The 22,598-nt window shown below is 33.8% G+C and overlaps 2 protein-coding genes and 1 pseudogene across 2 annotated transcripts; 2 read left to right on the plus strand and 1 right to left on the minus strand.

Moving 5' to 3' along the window:
- Nucleotides 1-12,456: 12,456 nt before the first annotated feature.
- On the plus strand, nucleotides 12,457-13,630 carry LOC142614472 (heavy metal-associated isoprenylated plant protein 46-like). Its single transcript, XM_075786991.1, has 3 exons — nucleotides 12,457-12,546; nucleotides 12,661-12,745; nucleotides 12,894-13,630. Exons 1-3 carry the CDS (start codon nucleotides 12,541-12,543, stop codon nucleotides 13,172-13,174), a joined length of 372 nt encoding a protein of 123 aa, XP_075643106.1. The 5' UTR covers nucleotides 12,457-12,540; the 3' UTR covers nucleotides 13,175-13,630.
- Nucleotides 13,631-17,231: 3,601 nt separating this feature from the next.
- On the plus strand, nucleotides 17,232-18,190 carry LOC142614413 (heavy metal-associated isoprenylated plant protein 46-like). The gene is made up of 3 exons (XM_075786934.1): nucleotides 17,232-17,321; nucleotides 17,436-17,520; nucleotides 17,669-18,190. Exons 1-3 carry the CDS (start codon nucleotides 17,316-17,318, stop codon nucleotides 17,947-17,949), a joined length of 372 nt encoding a protein of 123 aa, XP_075643049.1. The 5' UTR covers nucleotides 17,232-17,315; the 3' UTR covers nucleotides 17,950-18,190.
- A 554-nt stretch (nucleotides 18,191-18,744) lies between these two features.
- Nucleotides 18,745-20,891, minus strand: LOC142616139 (zinc finger CCCH domain-containing protein 48-like; annotated as a pseudogene).
- Nucleotides 20,892-22,598: the final 1,707 nt, after the last annotated feature.

Here is a 22,598-nt window from a genome sequence, read left to right on the forward strand (position 1 = left end):
ACTTTTCATTGATCACCAGAAACAGACTTCTTAACTCTTCCTGATTATAATGCTATGATAGCTATAGATGCTGTTGTCATATTTTCATTGGCTTATACTAAGATATTTATAAAAAAAAAGTTTGAAAGGATAACTGCAGATGGGTTAACCGTAGTTCATGCTTCATCCTCTCCAGAGTAAAAAGACAACAACAGAAAAATAATCCCAAGATCATTGTTTAATGCTTTTCTTGAAGTAGTAGAAAGTAGAAGCTTGCCTTGGGAGGTTTCAGAAATTAATGCAATTCATTCTTTGCAGCTTATTATGAGAGACTCATTTCAGGATATGGAGGACAGCGATTCTAAGGCATTGAAGTTCATTCAGCAGAATGATACTGAGATGCAGGGGATAGATGAACTCAGTTCAGTGGCATGTGAAATGGTCAGATTGATTGAAACAACAACAGTTCCAATTTTTGGGGTTGATTAAGCTGGTCTCATCAATGGATGGAATGTAAAAATTGCTGAAATGAAAGGATTACTAGCTAGTGATGCTATGGGGAAGTCCCTGGCTAATGAAGTGGTTTATGAGGACTCACGCAGAACGGTTGAAAATCTTCTATCCAGAGCTTCGCAAGGTAAATCTTTTTTTACGTTAACAATAGCATTCATTGAATTTGAGTTTACCATCTAACTCAAATATCATAGTAAACTACATTGCATTTCATAACATCTGTATTACACAAATAGCTTCCTGATCCAACTTCTATGACTTGTGTTGGCATTCAATGCATGAAAATCCTATTCATTAAATCAACTCCACAGACGCACATTTTAAGTACATGGAGTAGTTGCGTGAATAAATTTGTCCATTCTATAGTGACTTGGGACATCTTTTTTCTCAAAGCATCGGTTCACACTCCTTTTGAACCTTTGCAGTGCTTTAAGTGCTAAAGAAGCACTACCAAATGACTCTTATAATTGTGGCAATTCTAATTCTTCATTGCCATGCCTAAGCCATCCAAAGAAACTTCCTCTGACTTTATTTTTAAATTCTGTTTATTGAATGCTTTGGGGCGTAGAAGAAACTTTTTATTTTTTACTTTCCTGTTTCTTTCCTTTTTTTTTTTTCTTTTTTATTTTTTGGGTGAACTATGAGTATTACTTTGAATTGTATTACTGTACAAAGTTATTCAAGCTAAATATTTGCAGAGATATGGGGGGGGGGGGGGGGCCTTTCAGACATTATCAGAAATTGATGAAATTGGTGTTCTTACTGCCAAGGTGGTTGAAAAAAAATAATAATCTCCTAAGTCCATAGGTTCATAGTATCATGTCCTCCCCACACTCCCAACCAAATCTAATCTCATCCCAACTTATGGATAAGGGTTCCCATGTCTCACTCAAGTTTCAAGTTTGAACATCCCCAAACTCAAAAGTGTAAAGATTAAATTGTTACATATATAAAAATCAAAACTCAAACAAAACAACAATAGCATAAACCAACAAAGTTTAGAGAAATAATATAAACCCATATCAGCATTAATCATATGTAAAGAGAGAACATGAAGATTGTGGGTGACACCGTCGATTTAGAATGGAAGAGTTTTCATCTAACATTTATGTTGGCTTTATTCCATGACAAAAAGTATTGTAATTTCATTAATTTATTTCCTTGTATTTTTAGGATTTATTTGTAATGGGTTTAATATTAAATTGGTGAAGTTTGCTCAAGAAGTTGATCTCGCAATTTGGCTCACTAGTGGTGTAATCTGCGAAGGTCAAATGACGAGTACATACCGGAAGTTGAAGAGTCAGTGAGTTTCGCAACTCATCTTGTGACTTGACCAAATTGTGAGATGACCCGCGAAATGCACTGTCAGCTTAGATTTTAAGTGTGACTTTTATACCATTCACTCATACTAGATATACCCTTATTACTCACAAAATTATGAGGAGGCTATTCATAGAAAAACCCTAGAGTGGTTTCTACAATACACCTACCTTTTAGGGAGAGAGCTACTTATCCTTTAGTGAGAAATTATTGTAGTCTTTTTTCCTTTCCTTTCCTCTCCCATTGTTATACCTTGAGAGGAGATTTGTACCCAAACACAATTCACACTTATTTAGAATGTAGAGAGTATTTTGGAGTTTGGGAAGCATTTGAGATTTGCCAAAAGAAGCTGGTGAGGCTTGGAGGATGCAATCGGGCAGTATTGCAGGATCTGGATAATTAGTGAAGACAAGACTCTGAGAAGTTCGTTAGTAGCTGGAGCTTGGAGGGCTCAAGTATGTTGGGTAAATTAGGCTTAAAGGGTCTTTTTGATATTCGTGTACTCCATCTTATTCACTAGTGGATCAATTTCAACTTGGAGGGTCACGGAGAGGTTTTTCGCCGAGTTATTTAGTTTCCTCTTCGATAACACGTCTCGGTGTTATCTTGTATTTACATATCTCTTCCTTTACTCTTTAACCTTTACATTTGTTAATTGCTTGCTTGTGCTTATGGTTTAGAGAGTAGTTTTGGTTATTGCACATCTTTTACTCTTGTTCCACACTTACATAAATTAGAGTAAAATTAATTAAGTCGTATTTTTAAAATTGGGGGGGGGGGGGGGGTGGGGTTTAAACAAGCATTGGTGTTTTGCACTATTTGAAAAGTTGAAATAGTTTGAATGTTTGAATGTGGACTTGAATGCAAACTTGTTTTGTCTAACAAACTTGTTAATAATCTTAAATGTGAAAATGAATCTCTTAAGATGCATGCTAAGTGTTTGATTGCTAAACCTATTGCTAAAAAGGAAGATGTTATTTGTTGCAATCATATGGTGAAACCTGATTTTGTGCCTAATGTGAGTTCTACCTCTAAAGACAAATCGGTGTACATTCCTCCACGCAAAAGAAACCAAAAGGAGGAGAGAAAGACTCTTAAGCCAAAGCCTTTGTTTAGGTCTTATCCTAGGGATTTGTGTGGATCTAAGTTCGTTCCTACTTGCCACAATTGCGATGTGATTGGTCATATTAGATCTCAATGTTCCATGTTGAAGATAGAACAAAACCATATTACTAGATCTCTCCCTAAAAAGCCTAGTGGACCTAAACACATTGTTTGTCACCATTGTGGTTCTTTTGGTTATCTAAGACCTAATTACTCTAAGTTTCAAGCTCTTAAAAGAATCAAAAGAAAAGAGAAACTTGAGCTTCTTGGAAGTTGTACTAAGAAAAAAAAACCGGATTTGAGTGAAAATAGAATGTTGTTGAAGAAATTTTTTAATGCTCTTAACTCATAGTCTATGTGCATCTCCGATTCTCATTCTTCTAACTCTTGTCTCACTTTTCATGAGACACTCATTTCAAACAATCATTCCGTTTGGGTGAGGAAGGGTTCTCATGATTGGGCTTTTGCTCTTTTGGTCCTTGATCTTATTCTTTCGATCCTTGATCTAATTCTTTCGATCCTTGTAAGACTCTTCATGCATTAGCTGCTTCATTGTCATGCATTTGTGCATCACGCATTGTTTTTGTTTTTTATTTTACTTTCATGCATCTGTTTTTGTTTGTGTAAAAATCCAAAAACGCATAAAAAGTGAAAAATCCAAAAAGTTTGATCATGTTTGCTTGAGCACATATCTCGTGTGAGTTTGTTTTAGTACCTTTGTACTAATGGCGTAGTGTATTTATGAGCTTAGCTTGTTATGTATGCACATATTGAATGTGAGTGAAATGTAGAAATCTATTTTTAATTGTTGTAAACAGGTCTTTAAGCTTGTCATGAATGTCTAGCCAATAGTCTTGATTGATCTTGATACATACGTAGACTTGATCCTATATATATCCTTGCATTTATTTTTATGTTAGAAAGCTTTTCAAACGTCAATCTCTAAAAAGAGAAAGAGCTGAAAAAACTAGTTTGACTAGGAAAAGGTGGAGCAAAATGTATTCAAAATGTATGATGTCAAAGCCAAATGCTTATTCTTCAAAGAAATGTCAAAAATTTCATGGCATCGTTGCTCAAAAAATTGAGTTGTATTGATCATAAAGTATGAAAAATGGAAGTCAAATGAAAAGCTTTCAATCAATGTAAACACTTTGGTGAGGAGTCATATATGTTCATTTCTACTAGTGAGATAGGTCACTTGATTTCGTGCTATTTGTGTATGACTTGATTGAATTGATCATTGAAGCTTCATACTAGACTATGAACTAATTCATACTTAATACTCACACACAACACACAACTATAATGTTCAATGAATATCTATTTCATTTGTGTGGTTGTACATTTTTAAATGTGATATGTGTGTGCTTAAGCTTATAATGATCAAATCAAAAATATATTTGTTCATTTTATTTTCTTTTGGAAGTGATTTGTGTCACCCATGTTTTTCAAAGTTTTTCAAGTTGATTTTGTGTGAAAAAAATGTCTACTGAGTGTTTTCGCAACTCATTTCATGAGTGGTATAAGTCCCAGCCCAGTCGCAAGTTTAAATGGTTCAATTCTCAAGTTTTCCAACTTTGGACAAAGAGTTTCGTGACTTGAAACTTGACCCGCAAAAATTTCGTGACTCATTTCGCAAGTCACTAACTTGCCAAATTTTTCGCAACTAGTTTGCGAGTCAGCGACACGTGAAATGCCCAGAATTAACTTTTTAAAGGGCAATTCATGGGACATTTGTTTTAAACTTCTCCCATTTTCTCCAAAACCTTTACTTCAATGTTTTTACATCAAAACTCAAATAAATCCAATTGTCTTTTATTCCATTAACATCTCTAAGGTAATCTTTAATTCTTTTCATAGGTTTTGATCCTTAGATTATGTTTCTGGGGGGTTTTATGTTCATAATTGGGATTTTCTCAAATGGATTTGGAAAACTTATTTTTTGTATGGGATTTGTTTCTTTTGATGATTTGCTTTGGATGTTGGCCCCTTGTGGCAATTAGAAGATGTATTAAGGGTAGATTTCACCATGTTCATGCATTTCATTATATATAGGGTGTTAGTGTGTACGCTAGGTATTTGATGAATTGCCTCTTAAGCATTTTCTCACTTGTTTGGGCTCTGGTGAGTACCAAATTTTGGGGTTTTTCATGTTTCCTCATTAGAAACATGTTTGGTTTATTGGTTGTGTATTTTACACACCTTACCCCACATGTGCATTTCTCATGCCTCGTTCATGCTTGCACAGTCACCTCATGCACACACCTTTGCTACCCTAGTCATGCCTTGGTCTATATCTTGTTTTCTTATGCTTAGCATGTCATGTTTACTTTATACTTTATAGCATTTTTTTTCGTGTTTTGTTCTTTGTTTGAGCTTCATGTTCACATTCATCTTGTACCCCTCATGCATCATTATCCTTGTTCATATCCTCATATCTTTCCCTCATTCATCTTGGCCCATTTGTCTATTCGTGTCAAAAAGGGGAAGAGTATACTAGAGAGTCTATTGGACTCATGCATATTCGTAAGGGGAGAAATTCCATAGGGAGATGCATATACCAAGAGCGAGAAGACATCTTTAAATGAGAAAACCCTGTTTTGTTTTGATTTACATTATGTTTGTTTTCTTATTTTTCTTTATGGTGCTTTGTGTTATATTTAGTATCTATACTTTGTTGTTCTCATCGCGTCGTCTTTATATGTTGGATATGCATACATCCTTATGCTATTGTGCTTATTTGATTGGATGTTCGGATGATCATTTGCTTTGCTATGTGATCATTGTAGTCATTTCCATATGACTGTTTGGTGTTTGATCAAGTTGCTCATATGTTTTACATCTTATTTACTTGATCGTTATTTACTTGTTACTCTATACTTGTCCTTTTATTACTTGCTTTACCTTGAGGGTTTAATGTGTTTTGTGCAAGTGTTTCAGGAAACATGTATTTTGTTCCAAGTTCATCACAGGTTTTAGATTTAGGTGTGAGTGAGTTTTGTTATTGTTCCCAAACTCATGTTTAAGTCTAGAGTCTGTTATAGAGTGTTTTTGTCACGGAATAGCCAAAGGGGGAGATTGTTAAGTTATGGTTTTTCACATAACATTTATGTTGGCTTTATTCCACGACAAAAAATGTTGTAATTTCATTAATTTATTTCCTTGTATTTTATGAGATTTATTTGTAATAGGTTTAGTATTAAGTTGATAAAGTTTGCTCAAGAAATTGATCTTGCGACTTGGCTCGCGAGTGGTGCAACCTGCGAAGGTCACATGAGGAGCACATGTCGGAAGCTGAAGAGTCAGACCCGCGAAATGCATTGTCAGTTGAGATTTTAAGTGTGACTGTTATACCCTTCACCCATACTATATATACTCTTATTACCCACAAAATTGTGAGGAGGTTATTCAAAGAAAATCCCTAGAGATGTTTCTACAACACACTCACCTTTTAGAGAGAGAGAGCTTTTCATCCTTTAGTGAGAAATCATTGTAGTCTATTCTCCTTCCCTCTCCCATTGTTATACCTTAAGAGGAAATTTGTACCCAAACACAACTCACACATATTCAGAGTGAAGAGAGTGTTTTGAAGCTTGGGAAGCATTTGAGATTTGCCAAAAGAAGCCGATGAGGCTTGGCAAATGCAATTGGCTGTATTGCGAGATCCGAATAACTAATGAAGACAAGACTCTGAAGAGTCTGTTGGTAGCTGAAGTTTGGAGGGCTTAAGTACATTGAGTAGATTAGGTTTGGAGGGTCTTTTTGATATTCATGTACTCCAACTTATTCGACTTGGAGAGTCGCGGAGAGGTTTTTTACCGAGTTCTTCGATTTCCTCTTCGATAACACGTCTTGATGTTATCTTATGTTTGCATCTCTCTTCCCTTACTCTTTAAGTTTTACATTTGTTAATTGCTTTCTTGTGGTTATGGCTTAGAGAGTAGTTCTGGTTATTGCCCATCTTTTATACTTGTTTCGCACTTACATAAGTTAGAGTAAAAGCAATTAAGCCGTATTTTTAAAATTGGGGGTCTAAACAAGTATTAGTGTTTTACACTATTTGAGCTTTCAGAGAAGAAGCTTCACCGAGTTGTATTGGAAGAGATGAAGCGTTGTTAAGTTGGATTGGATGTGAGTGTGCCGCCAATTTGAGTTGAATTGGAAGAGAAGAAGCTAGAGAATGGCGCTGCTAAGTTGGGTTGGAAGAGAAGAAGTGTCGCCGATTTAAGGTTGTGGGTGCGCCACTGAGTTGGATTGAAATTTGTGATGGCGTCGTTATCTGGTTCTTCTATTGTGGGTATGGTTTTGTTTAGTAGTTGTCTGGTTCTTGTGGTTGGATTGGAAGAGAAAATCTAGAGAGGCAAATGTGTGACAGAGCTGGAAGAAGACGAGACAGAGCTAGAGAGGCAAACATGAGACATGCTAGAGAAAATTGTCGATGAATGTGGATTTGGTTTTATACACACACACATAACCTGTTTAACCGTTAACCAGTATCCTTTAAAATTATATGAATGGTCAAGATCAAAACAATATTAAATTAATGGTTTAGGTTTACTTGGGTACTGTTACCGGTAGAATGACCCTCTCTAATAAATCAAATAAAATCTCTTAATTTGACTCAAACATGACTCTTTATGATTTATGAAATCAAATAAATAACTAAGTACAAACAATCATACACCAGCTAATAAAAAGTAAAAACCCATAAAGTTAAAAAAAACCCAAAAAATGTAACAAAAAACCAGTCAGCCAAACCACAATAGAATCAGTGTGAGAGACAAATAAACTTCGTGGAAAAATGTTTGCTCTCTTTTCCATATTGTAGAGAGTTTTTTTATTTATTTAATATATACTAGCCTTTAAGCATATGTGTGATTTTCATTCATCATAATTCAAGACTACTGCATTCATCAATAACAAAAATATTTTGAGGTATAATGAGATTTATATGTAAAAATATTATTTCACCCTTAGATTCAGTATTGATATTTTCGATTGAAAATTCTCAAACAAATTCAGTTCAAATTGCATCATTACTCCTTGTCAAGATTGGTAACCACCTTGTGATTGTGGATAAGACAAAAGTAGGCTTGAAATACTGGTTAGTGGGAAGTTTGTGTTGTATTGGGAAGTTGTGAAGTGGTGTAAGTGTAAAAGGATTTAATTGAAAGATGTGAAACGTTTGTTTTGTTATGTTTTATTTATTTAAGAAATTGAAGATGTGAAACGTGGATGGAAAGGAGTTTTAAAATTAATAATTTTACATATCTAACCTTATTGTTTAAACTTTCTAAACGGGAGAACCCAAACAGGAGAGGTACCCTTAGTAGTTGATGATTGGAAAAATCACCAAGTTGAGAACCTTGTCTCACTTGATGGACAATCCTGTGGTTGGTTGTGTCTCCGGTGAAAACCTGCAAGAAAGCTTGGGAAAGAAGTGTATACACCGGTGTGGTGTTTCTCAAAAACACTCCGATGCTTAAGTCAAATAGGAAGAAAATGATTTAGAGAGAAAAATGACTTGGAGTAGTTTTTGGATGGGTATTTGTGTGTACCTTTGGATTATGTTGTCCATTTCTTTTATAGTTGTTTTCCTATCTTTACTGAAAATGAACTCCGGCATTTATGAGCAACGGCTAGTATGTCATCAATGCGAGGTCTGAAGTACACAGCTCACTTGTTACCGTTACTCCATCCGTCACGTTTTGTCATCAATGTGCACAATAAATGTGTAGCGCTTGTTTTAGTCATCATTAACATGGAATGACGATCCCAAGTTATTTTTGACTCATCAGCTGCCCCCCTGTTCATATTCTCGTCTTTGAGATGACATAAGAACATAACCATTTTTTGTTTCGTGTCCTACGTTCGGCGCATTTATTGCGAATTATTGTGTTGTCTACTACGCGTCACGTGTATGGTCAAGATGTCTTCTTCGTGTCAGCAAATCTCGGCATTCCCGCAAACATTCTTCCATTTATTCTGCCTCTTTCCTTCCTTTTCTTCTCTTTCCATTTTTTGCTTCGTTCTTTCCTTCTTCGTGGCCTTTCAATTGCCCTAGAGCCTCCTTTTTCCTTGAGATAAACTTTGATGGCGTCATCTTTGAAAGTTTGGTGAGAGCGGGTTTGGGGGTGGTAGTGAGGGTGGCTGAAAGAATGGTTATTGCTGCACTAAGCCAAAACATTCAACTCCCCAGCTCAGTGGACTTGGTTGAAGACTTGGCAGCTCGGAGAGCTCTCCTATTTGCTAAAGAGATAGGTATTGCTCACGTGGTGGTGGAGGGTGATTCTCTGAAGGTCATTACAGCAGTCAACAATCCAAAGCAAAACAGGACTCAGTGGGGACATGTTATAGAAGATATTAAGAAAGCTAGTGCTTGTTTGCAAGTTTGTAGTTTCTGTCATGTTAGTAGGGGGGGGGGGGAGGGGTAATAGTTTAGCCCACTCCCTTGCTAGAAGAGCAGTTGATGCAGATGTGTGGTTAGAAGAACTATCACTGGATTTAGATGATGTTTTCCAGTCTAATTTACCTTAATAATAATGACTTACCTGTTTCTCAAAAAAAAAAAAAAAAAAACCATTTTATTTAAGGTATCATATATATTGATTTAAGTAACTGTAAGATGAGATTAATAATTGTGTTATGTACTAACTCAAAAAGTTTGTAAAACTGCATACATAGGTTACACACATCAAAATAATTTTGGATGGAAAAAATAATCTAGCCAATTTGGAATAGAACTTTACTGTTTCTACATCTATCTGTTTCCAGCCCACATGCAACTCAGCGTATTCAACAAAAGACACCAGCTTGGATCAAGACATTGGAGTATTACTCTGTTTTCTCAAAACCACAGCTGACATAACTATTGTTTGTCTCATTCCTCTTATTCATTTTCTATTTTTATTAGGCTAAAGCCTATTTTACCATTTTGTTTCTAGATTAGGGATTGTGTTAAACAATTGATGAGGTTTCACAAGATTGCCAGTAGAAGTTAGGTTCTAGCTGTGTATAGAAAATACTTAAAGCCTAAACGAGCTGCTATTTCATTGCTTTTTACAAGTTAAAGCTCTTTTACTACTCAGGATAAAGTTCTTTCACGATAATATTTTAATGATGTGCAGTGCATTTTGTTATTAGTTTCCTCGAATATTTTAATAATTTTCTTTATAAAAAATTGTAATCTTCAAAGTTCTTTTTTATAATAAGAGTGGTGTAGTAATTTGATCATATATTATGTATTTACAAATTTGAAAATTGCATGATATAATGACTAATGTAGATAGGCATGCTTCATGCCTATTCAATAATGCACATATCATTTTGATAAAATAAAATTACAAATATCTTTCCATTTTTTTTCTTTGGTATTATTGATTGTGTTATTATTATTATTATTTTGTTAGACTTTGCTTCAACTAATGCAAAAGTAATTAAATTTTAGCAAGAATATCATAATTCAATTCAATTGTTTTTCCTGTAAATCTCAGAAAAATGATAATATAATTTCATTATACTTAAATAATTAGTGCACTAAAAATAATTAATATAAAAAAAATAAATGTATTTATCCTATTAGATAATTAATGCATAACTATAGATAATTCATATATGCATTTACTCATTTGGCTAATTTAATGAATTAATACTTTGATATAAATGCAAATTTTGTAAATGTGAAATCTTAAATAAATAAAATCTTAAGAAATGAACCGCATATAGAACCTCATACTCTTTCACATGATATATATATATATATATATATATATATATATATATTAAAGTAATGTTTAAATAGACAAAAGAGGAATGCTATGCCCACAACGTATTTTCAACAAATTATAGATGATAAATTGTCATTAGTTCTAATTTGAATTTATCACTGAAATTACTTTTTTTTTTCATCAATAACAATCTGTAACAACTTGCTACTTATGGTCTTTTGTGAAAATGTTGTAAAAGTATTGAGCACGCAGTATTTCTCTAAAAAAAAAAAGTTTCCAAATCGGAAAATCAATCAAACGAGTCCGAAAAGGGGTTGAACACGTCCAATAATTGGTCATGCCGTGTTGCACGTTGTTCCAATTGATTCTACTGTTTTCCAATATAAATCAAGTGCTTTTGCTTTAGGAACTAGTCATTTACATCAAAAAAGTGCTTTTGTTTTAGTACGGTCATTTGTCTTGAATGCTTGTAACTTTTTACTTAATTTTCCATAAGGTTGGCAGATTAGTTACCCAAGAAGTTGGGGAGGCATAAAATTTGTTACAACATTTTGCATGATTAATTTTGATGATGTCTAATAAAAGTAGATGTGTTGGTATTATTGCTCTTAAGTTAGGTAAAGGACTTGTTTCTCAAAAAATAAAAAAATAAATAAAAAAGTTAGGCTAAGGACAATACTTTTTTTCTCTTTTTTTTTTTTTTTTTTTTTTGTGTGTGTGTGGTAAATAACTAAAGATGATACTTAAAATGATAGGAGCCATTCAATGGTATCTTAAATGTCTATAAAGGTTTCCATGGTCAATGCAACTTCAATTATTAAAAAATATTATAAAATTCTTGTCATGTATAAGTTTGTTATTATTTGCCCAAAATAACAACCAAAAAACATAAATAAATAAATAAAAGAAAAAAGAGAAAACGGGTTATCATATAAAATGATAGAATTTAGTTTTCGATGTTGCTTGATACTATTCAATGTGACATAATCTTTTTTTCATTAGAAATAAAAAAGTATAGAGAAGTGTAAAATTTACCCTTATCATACTTATTATTTACCATGAATCCATTTCATAGTTTAAATTATATAAAAAATTATATATTACACACTTCAGGATATAGGTAGTGCCGAAAAAAAATGTATATCTAGGAGATAAAATAAAATTACAATCCTTGTATTTGGTCATAATCAAATAAAATTTCAAGTGAAATGATTATCCTGTTATGCTTCTACGTACTCAACCAGGCATGTATTTGAATGAAAGATAATCCCCCATTTCTGAATTCATGTCTACTGGCAGATGCAATCATGCAAAGAGAAATATCTTGTAATCTTATAGCTTTCCTTGTCCTCATTACTTTTTTTTTTTTTTTTTTTTAAGAGTTTTAATTTATGATGTTTACTCTGATGATGGTTTTTTATTATCAGACTAAACTACCTATCAATTTTCTTGGTAGAGGTGAAGATTGAACCCTAAATATCTTATTCAATTATTAAACACTTTACTAGTTGAGCTAACTAGAATTCGCATTATTTTTTTTGGTACATATTTGTTTTATAAATAAAATTGTCATCTTTGTTAAAACAATTTATTTATATTTGACCGGGGTCAACTACGAGTAAAAGGCCTACGCTGACCGCGTCATTTGGGTTTCATAAAGAAACCGTGTGAATGTAAAAGCCACTTAAAGTAGTAGACCCAAAACTTTATGGAGAGCTAGAGAGGACAAACAAAATGTTGTTAATCTCAGTCAATAGTGGAAACTTAGTCCTATATATAAATGTCCCTCCCTTTCAGCTTGTTTGTCATATCAAGCTTCGACACCCAGAAATTATAAGCTATCTAAAACATCACCCTTCTCCTCCCTAATAAGAATTTGAACTCTCTGACGAAGAAAATGAAGGTAATGGTGAATACCATGCTCAAGTGATTTAGAAGTTCTGTTCCTTATGAACTTCCACATTTCAATCATGTTATGTAATGTAATACTAATTGCAACTTATTAACTTCGTTGCAGCAAAAGGTAGTGATCCGGGTGAACTTAAATAATGGCAAGAAGAATGCTCGGACCAAGGCCTTGCAGATTGCAGTTGGTGTACAAGGTAATCATTTTTTTCTTTCAATTGTTAACATTGAACCAAATTTACATGCTCTTAACGTACTTGTTTACTCTCCCAATTACTTCAATTAAGCTCAACAGAGTTTCATTTAGGAATTTGAAATTAATGATCTTTCTTTTTGGTGCTTAAGGTGTTGAATCAGTATCTTTACAAGGTGAGGATAGCAGTCAAATTGTTGTTGTTGGTAATGACATTGATTCAGTCCACTTGACTTCTTTGCTGAGGAAGAAAGTTGGATCTGCTGAGTTAATGAGTCTCTCACCAATCAGTTATGTGGGGGAAATACAAGAGCCCAAACACAGCGAATTTGGAATACAATCAACGGTTTGGCCAACTTATCAGGCTGGTGTGCCATATTATTATACGTATGACGTCCCAAATAATAACCAAGACTCTTGTACTATTATGTGACCACGTGTATGAATTTTGTCAATGGCTAAAACTTAGGTAGAGTTTCTTAGATGCTGTAACTTAAATTTTGTCAAAAACACTCCAATGCTTAAGTCAGAAAGGAAGAAAATAATTTAGAGAGAAAAATGACTTGGAGTAGTTTTTGGATGGGTATTTGTGTGTACCTTTGGATTATGTTGTCCATTTCTTTTATAGTTGTTTTCCTATCTTTACTGAAAATGAACTCCGGCATTTATGAGCAACGGCTAGTATGTCATCAATGCGAGGTCTGAAGTACACAGCTCACTTGTTACCGTTACTCCATCCGTCACGTTTTGTCATCAATGTGCACAATAAATGTGTAGCTTGTTTTAGTCATCATTAACATGGAATGACGATCCCAAGTTATTTTTGACTCATCAGCTGCCCCCTGTTCATATTCTCGTCTTTGAGATGAGATAAGAACATAACCATTTTTCGTTTCGTCCCGCGTTCGGCGCATTTATTGTGAATTATTGCGTTGTCTACTACGCGTCACGTGTATGGTCAAGATGTCTTCTTCGTGTCAGCAAATCTTGGCATTCCCGCAAACATTCTTCCATTTGTTCTGCCTTTTTCCTTCCTTTTCTTCTCTTTCCATTTTTTGCTTCGTTCATTCCTTCTTCGTGGCCTTTCAATTGCCCTGGAGCCTCCTTTTTCCTTGAGATAAACTTTGATGGCGTCATCTTTGAAAGTTCGGTGAGAGCGGGTTTGGGGGTGGTAGTGAGGGATGTTGAAAGAATGGTTATTGCTGCACTAAGCCAAAACATTCAACTCCCCAGCTCAGTGGACTTGGTTGAAGCCTTGGCAGCTCGGAGAGCTCTCCTATTTGCTCAAGAGATAGGTATTGCTCACGTGGTGGTGGAGGGTGATTCTTTGAAGGTCATTACAACAGTCAACAATCCAAAGCAGAACAGGACTCAGTGGGGACATGTTATAGAAGATATTAAGAAAGCTAGTGCTTGTTTGCAAGTTTGTAGTTTCTGTCATGTTAGTAGGGGGGGGGGGGGGAGGGGTAATAGTTTAACCCACTCCCTTGCTAGAAGAGCAGTTGCTAGAAGAGCAGTTGATGCAGATGTGTGGTTAGAAGAACTATCACTGGATTTAGATGATGTTTTCCAGTCTAATTTACCTTAATAATAATGACTTACCTGTTTCTCAACAAAAAAAAAAAACCATTTTATTTTAGGTATCATATATATTAATTTTAAGTTTACCTGTAAGATGAGATTAATAATTGTGTTATGTACTATCTCAAAAAGTTTGTAAAAGTAAAACTGCATACATAGGTTACACACATCAAAATAATTTTGGGTCGAAAAAATAATCTAGCCAATTTGGAATAGAACTTTACTGTTTCTACATCTATCTGTTTCCAGCCCACATGCAACTCAGTGTATTCAACAAAAGACACCAGCTTGGATCAAGACATTGGAGTATTACTCTGTTTTCTCAAAACCACAGCTGACATAACTATTGTTTGTCTCATTCCTCTTATTCATTTTCAATTTTTATTAGGCTAAAGCCTATTTTACCATTTTGTTTCTAGATTAGGGATTGTGTTAAACAATTGATGAGGTTTCACAAGATTGCCAGGAGAAGTTAGGTTCTAGCTGTGTATAGAAAATACTTAAAGCCTAAACGAGCTGCTATTTCATTGCTTTTTTCAAGTTAAAGCTCTTTTACTGCTCAGGATAAAGTTCTTTCACGATAATATTTTAATGATGTGCAGTGCATTTTGTTATTAGTTTCCTCGAATATTTTAATAATTTTCCTTATAAAAAATTGTAATCTTCAAAGTTCTATTTTATAATAAGAGTGGTGTAGTAATTTGATCATATATTATGTATTTACAAATTTAAAAATTGCATGATATAATGACTAATGTAGATAGGCATGCTTCATGCCTATTCAATAATGCACATATCATTTTGATAAAATAAAATACAAATATCCTTCCATTTTTTTTTTTTGGTATTATTGATTGTGTTATTATTATTATTATTTTGTTAGACTTTGCTTCAACTAATGCAAAAGTAATTAAATTTTAGCAAGAATATCATAATTCAATTCAATTGTTTTTCCTGTAAATCTTAGAAAAATGATAATATAATTTCATTATACTTAAATAATTAGTGCACTAAAAATAATTAATATAAAAAAATAAATGTATTTATCCTATTAGATAATTAATGCATAACTATAGATAATTCATATATGCATTTACTCATTTGGCTAATTTAATGAATTAATACTTTGATATAAATGCAAATTTTGTAAAGGTAGAATCTTAAATAAATAAAATCTTAAGAAATGAATTACATGTAGAACCTCATGCTCTTTCACATGATATATATATATATATATATATATATATATATATATATATATATATATATATATATATGTATATATATTAAAGTGTTGTTTAAATAGACAAAAGAAGAATGCTATGCCCGCAACGTATTTACAACAAATTATAGATGATAAGTTGTCATTAGTTATAATTTGAATCTATCACTGAAATTACTTTTTTTTTTCATCAATAACAACCTGTAACAACTTGCTACTTATGATTTTTTGTAAAAGTATTGTAAAAGTATTGAGCACGTAGTATTTCTCTTAAAAAAAAAAATTTCCAAATCGGAAAATCAAACAAACGAGTACGAAAAGGGGTTGAACACGCCCAATAATTGGTCATGCCGTGTTGCACGTTGTTCCAATTGATTCTACAGTTTTCCAATATAAATCAAGTGCTTTTGCTTTAGGAACTAGTCATTTACATCAAAAAAGTGCTTTTGTTTTAGTATGGTCATTTGTCTTGAATGCTTGTAACTTTTTACTTAATTTTCCATAAGGTTGGCAGATTAGTTACCCAAGAAGTTGGGGAGGCATAAAATTTGTTACAACATTTTGCATGATTAATTTTGATGATGTCTAATAAACGTAGATGTGTTGGTATTATTGCTCTTAAGTTAGGTAAAGGACTTGTTTCTCAAAAAATAAAAAAATAAATAAAAAAGTTAGCCTAAGGACGATACTTTTTTTCTCTGTTTTTTTTGGTAAATAACTAAAGATGATACTTAAAATTATAGGAGCCATTCAATGGTATCTTAAATGTCTATAATGGTTTCCATGGTCAATGCAACTTCAATTATTAAAAAATATTATAAAATTCTTGTCACGTATAAGTTTGTTATTATTTGTCCAAAATAACAACCAAAAAAATAAATAAATAAATAAAAGAAAAAAGAGAAAATGGGTTATCATATAAAATGATAGAATTTAGTTTTTGATGTTGCCTGATACTATTCAATGTGACATAATCTTTTTTTCATTAGAAATAAAAAAGTATAGGGAAGTGTAAAATTTACCCTTATCATACTTATTATTTACAATGAATCCATTTCATAGTTTAAATTATATAAAAAAAATTATATATTACATACTTAAGGATATAGGTAGTGCCGAAAAAAATGTATATCTAGGAAATAAAATAAAATTACAATCCTTGTATTTGGTCATAATCAAATAAAATTTCAAGTGAAATGATTATCCTGTAGCTTTTCTTGTCCTCATTACTTTTTTTTTTTTAAGAGTTTCAACTTATGATGTTTACTCCTGATGATGACTCTTTATTATCAGACTAAGCCACCTATCAATTTTCTTGATAGAGGCGAAGATTGAACCCTAAATATTTTATTCAATCATTAAACACTTTACCAATTGAGCTAACTAGAATCCGCATTTTTATTTTTTGTACATATTTGTTTTATAAATAAAATTGTCATCTTTGTTAAAACAATTTATTTATATTTGACCGGGGTCAACTACGAGTAAAAGGCCTACGCGGCTACGCTGACCGCGTCATTTGGGTTTCATAAAGAAACCGTGTGAATGTAAAAGCCACTTAAAGTAGTAGACCCAAAACTTTATGGAGAGCTAGAGAGGACAAACAAAATGTTGTTAATCTCAGTCAATAGTGGAAACTTAGTCCTATATATAAATGTCCCTCCCTTTCAGCTTGTTTGTCATATCAAGCTTCGACACCCAGAAATTATAAGCTATCTAAAACATCACCCTTCTCCTCCCTAATAAGAATTTGAACTCTCTGACGAAGAAAATGAAGGTAATGGTGAATACCATGCTCAAGTGATTTAGAAGTTCTGTTCCTTATGAACTTCCACATTTCAATCATGTTATGTAATGTAATACTAATTGCAACTTATTAACTTCGTTGCAGCAAAAGGTAGTGATCCGGGTGAACTTAAATAATGGCAAAAAGAATGCTCGGACCAAGGCCTTGCAGATTGCAGTTGGTGTACAAGGTAATCATTTTTTTCTTTCAATTGTTAACATTGAACCAAATTTACATGCTCTTAACGTACTTGTTTACTCTCCCAATTACTTCAATTAAGCTCAACAGAGTTTCATTTAGGAATTTGAAATTAATGATCTTTCTTTTTGGTGCTTAAGGTGTTGAATCAGTATCTTTACAAGGTGAGGATAGCAGTCAAATTGTTGTTGTTGGTAATGACATTGATTCAGTCCACTTGACTTCTTTGCTGAGGAAGAAAGTTGGATCTGCTGAGTTAATGAGTCTCTCACCAATCAGTTATGTGGGGGAAATACAAGAGCCCAAACACAGCGAATTTGGAATACAATCAACGGTTTGGCCAACTTATCAAGCTGGTGTGCCATATTATTATACGTATGACGTCCCAAATAATAACCAAGACTCTTGTACTATTATGTGACCACGTGTATGAATTTTGTCAATGGCTAAAACTTAGGTAGAGTTTCTTAGATGCTGTAACTTAAATTCTACATACGATTCATGCCATTGAATTTAATTCAAGAATCTCAAGTAGAGCACTAAGAAAAGAATAACTTTCTATGGTCTATCTCTTTAATAGAAAAGAAAAATTTTGTAAAAGAAAGTATAATTGACTAAGAAATTATATTCATGTAATCTAATAAGAAATAAGGATCTAGTTCAAGGCATATGGTTTGTTGTTGAAATACATTTCTTCAGTGTTATTTGCGAAAGTTCTCTAAACTGAGCAATGGCTTGAAAATGGAATTTTGAACCTCTTAGTAAACCTCAAAAACATCTAATAACGTGGGTAGAAGGAGATCTGAATATCATCAAATCCCACTTTATTTTGTAACTTTGTTCACCTGTAGGGGCAGTAGACAAAAACTACTAAGACAGTAAATTCAAGATGGAAAAACCTCACCCTAGCCTTAGGGTATATAGCTATTTATTTTCATTATGTAATAATAACACTACATTGTTTTATCCTCAATGTTCATAATAACATGAATTTCTAAACTCAAAATACTGTACATTGGAAAATTTACTCAAAATACGCAATACTGTACATTGGAAAATGTACTCTACTGTACATTGTTTGCCATAACTAATAAAAACCATGCTTTTATCAGTCTTGGGCACGTTTCAGCCATTAGTCTGCTAGCCATGTATAATTGTATACTTTTTTTTTTTTTGTTTCCCACAGTGTTCTTCAAAGTTTTCAACCAGAGATTAATCACTGTTCGCACCGGATGGGCCCATGAAGGGGTAAAGTGCTGGCCCAGGAAATTCTTTTCAAAGTGCAGGTAGCAGGACATGTATAATTGTATACACTGTCAGCAAACCAGTCAAAGAGACCCCCAGGACCTATTTGAAGGGTCTGGACTTCTTGTTTTCCCCTGTCAGTGAATCTGAAACATAAATCACTAATATTAGTCAAATCTAAGAGGGGAAAGAAGAAAGATTTTTCACAAAGGAAAAATTGTACTCACGTTGGCAGTTCATAGAGGTGGACAGATTTATCACTACAAGAGCAATACAGGATTGGTTTAACATCCGGATCGGTCATCCCAGAAAGTGCAAGGATACCCTGTACCATGAAAAATCATGCCATCCAATTAATTGACACTTTTTAAAAACTAAGGCTACAGTATCATCAACATGGCATTGCAACAAAATACTATACCTATTGAGTTTCTGACATAACAATACAATTTTGCCTTTACCAAACCAATAACAACACAGCTCAACGACTGTAGCACACCTCAATTACTTAAGGGGGGAAGCAAATAAGAAAGTAAATGAAACTAATTGTGGTTCAATAACTTGCGTGTTCTTCACTGTGAGTGTATATTACTTCCAAGCTGCCATCCTCAATAGAAGCCCAAACTTTTATTGTGCAATCCAATGAACCAGAGAACAAATACATATCCCAGTACATGAGAGACTTCACAACATCATCATGTCCATTCAGTGTCATAATACACTGCCAATTTTCATGATCCCAAACCTGAAACAAAAAAGATCAGAAATTACTATTATTATTTTTCTGACACATCAAAACAAAATATATGATCCTTGTGCACATTTAAAGAAAATGACACCTACAACAATAACAAAAGGGATAGTTAATCAATTCAAATCATATCAGTACCACATAAGATATATATTGCTAAGTTTTACAGAGTAGAACTTAATCAATTTAACTTAAATAATTTAGTCACTAAAACAAGGATATGTAATTGTTGCCAGCAAAATACATGAGGGAGAGTACATCATATTGGTTCGATGCTAGATTTGAAAAGGGTAAATTTGGAACAAGAACAATACAGAGCTACTTAAAAAAAAGGTCAGGGGAAAGATGTAACAACATAAAAGATGTAAAAGATGCACCAATGATCTTAAATAATCAAGCTCTCTTCAAATACTAACTACTCACAACATAAAAGATGTAACAAGTGGAAATAAACAACTTTCTCTATCTAGGATATAATTTCTATAAACCAATTGTCATTTATGAATCCCATTGTAAAAATAGCAGTGAAGCATAAAATGCTCCATTGTCTTATTCATGAACAAATCAAATTTCTAAAATCTAGATATCAGGAATGGGCTATATTAGTATTCAAATGATGAAACAACCAATTAGGCTAGCCTAGGCCAAGTTCAACTTTGGCATAAACTGAGTTCAGGTCTCATTATTAAATCAGGTTCCAAATTAAAAAAAATTTAAACCAAAATCTTAATGGAAATGGAAGAATAAAGTTCATCAAACACAAATAGGTACCTTGTTGTGCCCTTGAAGCTCTGCCAACCTTTTGAAGTTATCCCCACGAAACCATGAGTGTAGGTAAGGGCACTAATCACCATAGACACACGTCCCTTGCACCCAGAACTCACAAATCCTTTCTGCGGTTTTCTTAGGAACAAGCTCCAGAGGCTTTTCTTCAACCACATTCTCCAGATTAGAATCATTTTCAAAAACAGAACATTCTGAAGAACTCTCAGAAATGCTTTCCGCCAACTCTGGCCGCTTCTCCTGAGCATTTTGTGAATTCCTAGGAGCCCTTCGCCAAGTGTTTGAAACTAAAGCGTTGCTGGAGTGAGGATAGGAAGGATAGTAAGCGTTGCATGGGCCGGTGAAGGGTGGACACATCAGGTGTTTCTGAATGGGCAAACCTACATGGGTTTTTAAGGCATCTACCACTGAGCCAAAATTTGCATATCTTGTTGCTGCTGTTGTTTAAATGTCCTAGAGAAACCGAAGAATCTTGAAATTCTGATTTGGCAATAACAGCTTATTGAAAACAATCCAACTATTCCATAATCCCTCATGAAATACATAACAAAATACAAACTTCCAACACCTAATCGCCGATCCATCGGCAAACCCTAGAGAAATTGACGAACGTGAAAATAATATACTTTCGTAACATTGTCTAAGGTTGAGAATAGATTCGATCATTACAAAAGTCGGTGCGATCATAGCTAAAGAAATTCTAAATCTAAATCTAAATCTAAATCTAAATCTAATTGCAATAGCAAACCTGAGAGGTTTGGAAAATCGAGCCGCCGCGATCTTCCTTCAATCAGAAACAATCTCAAAATCTCCTGTTATTTTAAATATGTGGCAGTGGAATTTAATTTTCTCTTTTTTATTTTAAGAGGGCGTTTGGATTGCACTTATTCCTGCGTCTGCGTTTTCAGTTTTTTTTTTTTTTTCCCCCAGCCGCAAGTGTTGACCCAATCTTCTGTGAACAGTGCATTCGTGCACTGTTCACGGACCCACAAATTTCACTTTTCAGCAACTTTTTCATTAAAAATGGGTCCCGCGGTACTATTCACACATTTTAAAATTATTTTGCTACAGTGTTTTCAGTTTTCAGTTTTCAGTTTTCAGCAATAAGTTGTATCCAAACGGACCCTAATTAAATATGCCAAAACCAAGTTAAGCTCCGGATTCACGTTTTTGACTCACAAATAGAGCTACCAAACACAATTTGTCGGGGAAAATGGGCAATTAGTCATATTTATAGAAGAATATAGTTAGTAGGCAGTGGTTTAGAAGTATATAGATTACTAACATCTCGACTCTTAGAGAGTCGATTTTGAGCCTATAAATCGACTCTTATATACTCGATTTCCATGCTCTGATCACATCTGATGTGGTGATTTTCCACGTGGCGGCCACCTGAAAATCGAGTTCCTAAGAGTCGATTTATATATTGACTCTTGAATACTCGGTTTACATGTGACGTGTACAACACGTGGAAGCTAGTTGAAGTGAGTTGATCCACCTGGAAATCGAGTCTTTGAGACTCGATTTCTAATAGGGTTTTTCAAAATTAAGCCAAGTCTAGCCTCTCGCACAGACCTGACCTCTCTCTCGCGCCTCTCTCCACTCTCTGTCACTCACCCTCTCACTCTCCCTCTCGCGCCTCTCTCACAACCTCTCCACCTTCTCACGTTTGTAGCTCTCCACCCTCTCACGCTCGCGCCTCTCTCACTCGCCCCCTGAGCTGTCACTCACTCACCCAGTCTCCACTCTCAAGCACCCTCGCCACTCTCCACTCTCACTCAGTTCTCAGGTATGCTTTTCTACATATTCATTGTCATATATTTTATTTGATTTTAGGAGGAAATATATGTCATTGATTTAATTATTGCATGATATTTGGCTTCTTTTTTTTTTGAGAGAATAAAATTGTATCTCTGGATAGGTTGGGGTTATATTATATATATCTTTATTTTTGGCAAATTGTAATTATGTGCATTATTGTGAAATTTACAACGAATCCTCAAAAAGTAGTTCTCAAAGTTAAATATATATCCGGATTCATAGGTTGTTTAAGCAATTGAGGCCTAGTCATCCGTGTATGTGATTACTAATGGAGAATAATTAGAGTCTTATATACAATTTTTCTGAATAAAGAAAACTTTGATTGTTTTGGTGTGGGCAAGTGTAGTTTGGTTCCACAATTTCTTTTGCTTGTTTCATTTGAAGACTAGTCAAGATGGCTTTACTTTGCTATTGAATGATGAATTTGTTGTTCCGTAGTTTTTGTACTTTTGGGTAATAAGGAATGTTTT

This window comes from Castanea sativa, chromosome 11, assembly GCF_040712315.1.
Source record: "Castanea sativa cultivar Marrone di Chiusa Pesio chromosome 11, ASM4071231v1".
Lineage (NCBI taxonomy): Eukaryota > Viridiplantae > Streptophyta > Magnoliopsida > Fagales > Fagaceae > Castanea > Castanea sativa.

Coding starts and splice junctions, on each gene's coding strand:
- LOC142614472 (XM_075786991.1), top strand. Junction 12,746..12,893: donor GATTGCAGTTGGTGTACAAG/GTAATCATTTTT, acceptor TTGGTGCTTAAG/GTGTTGAATCAGTATCTTTA.
- LOC142614413 (XM_075786934.1), top strand. Junction 17,521..17,668: donor GATTGCAGTTGGTGTACAAG/GTAATCATTTTT, acceptor TTGGTGCTTAAG/GTGTTGAATCAGTATCTTTA.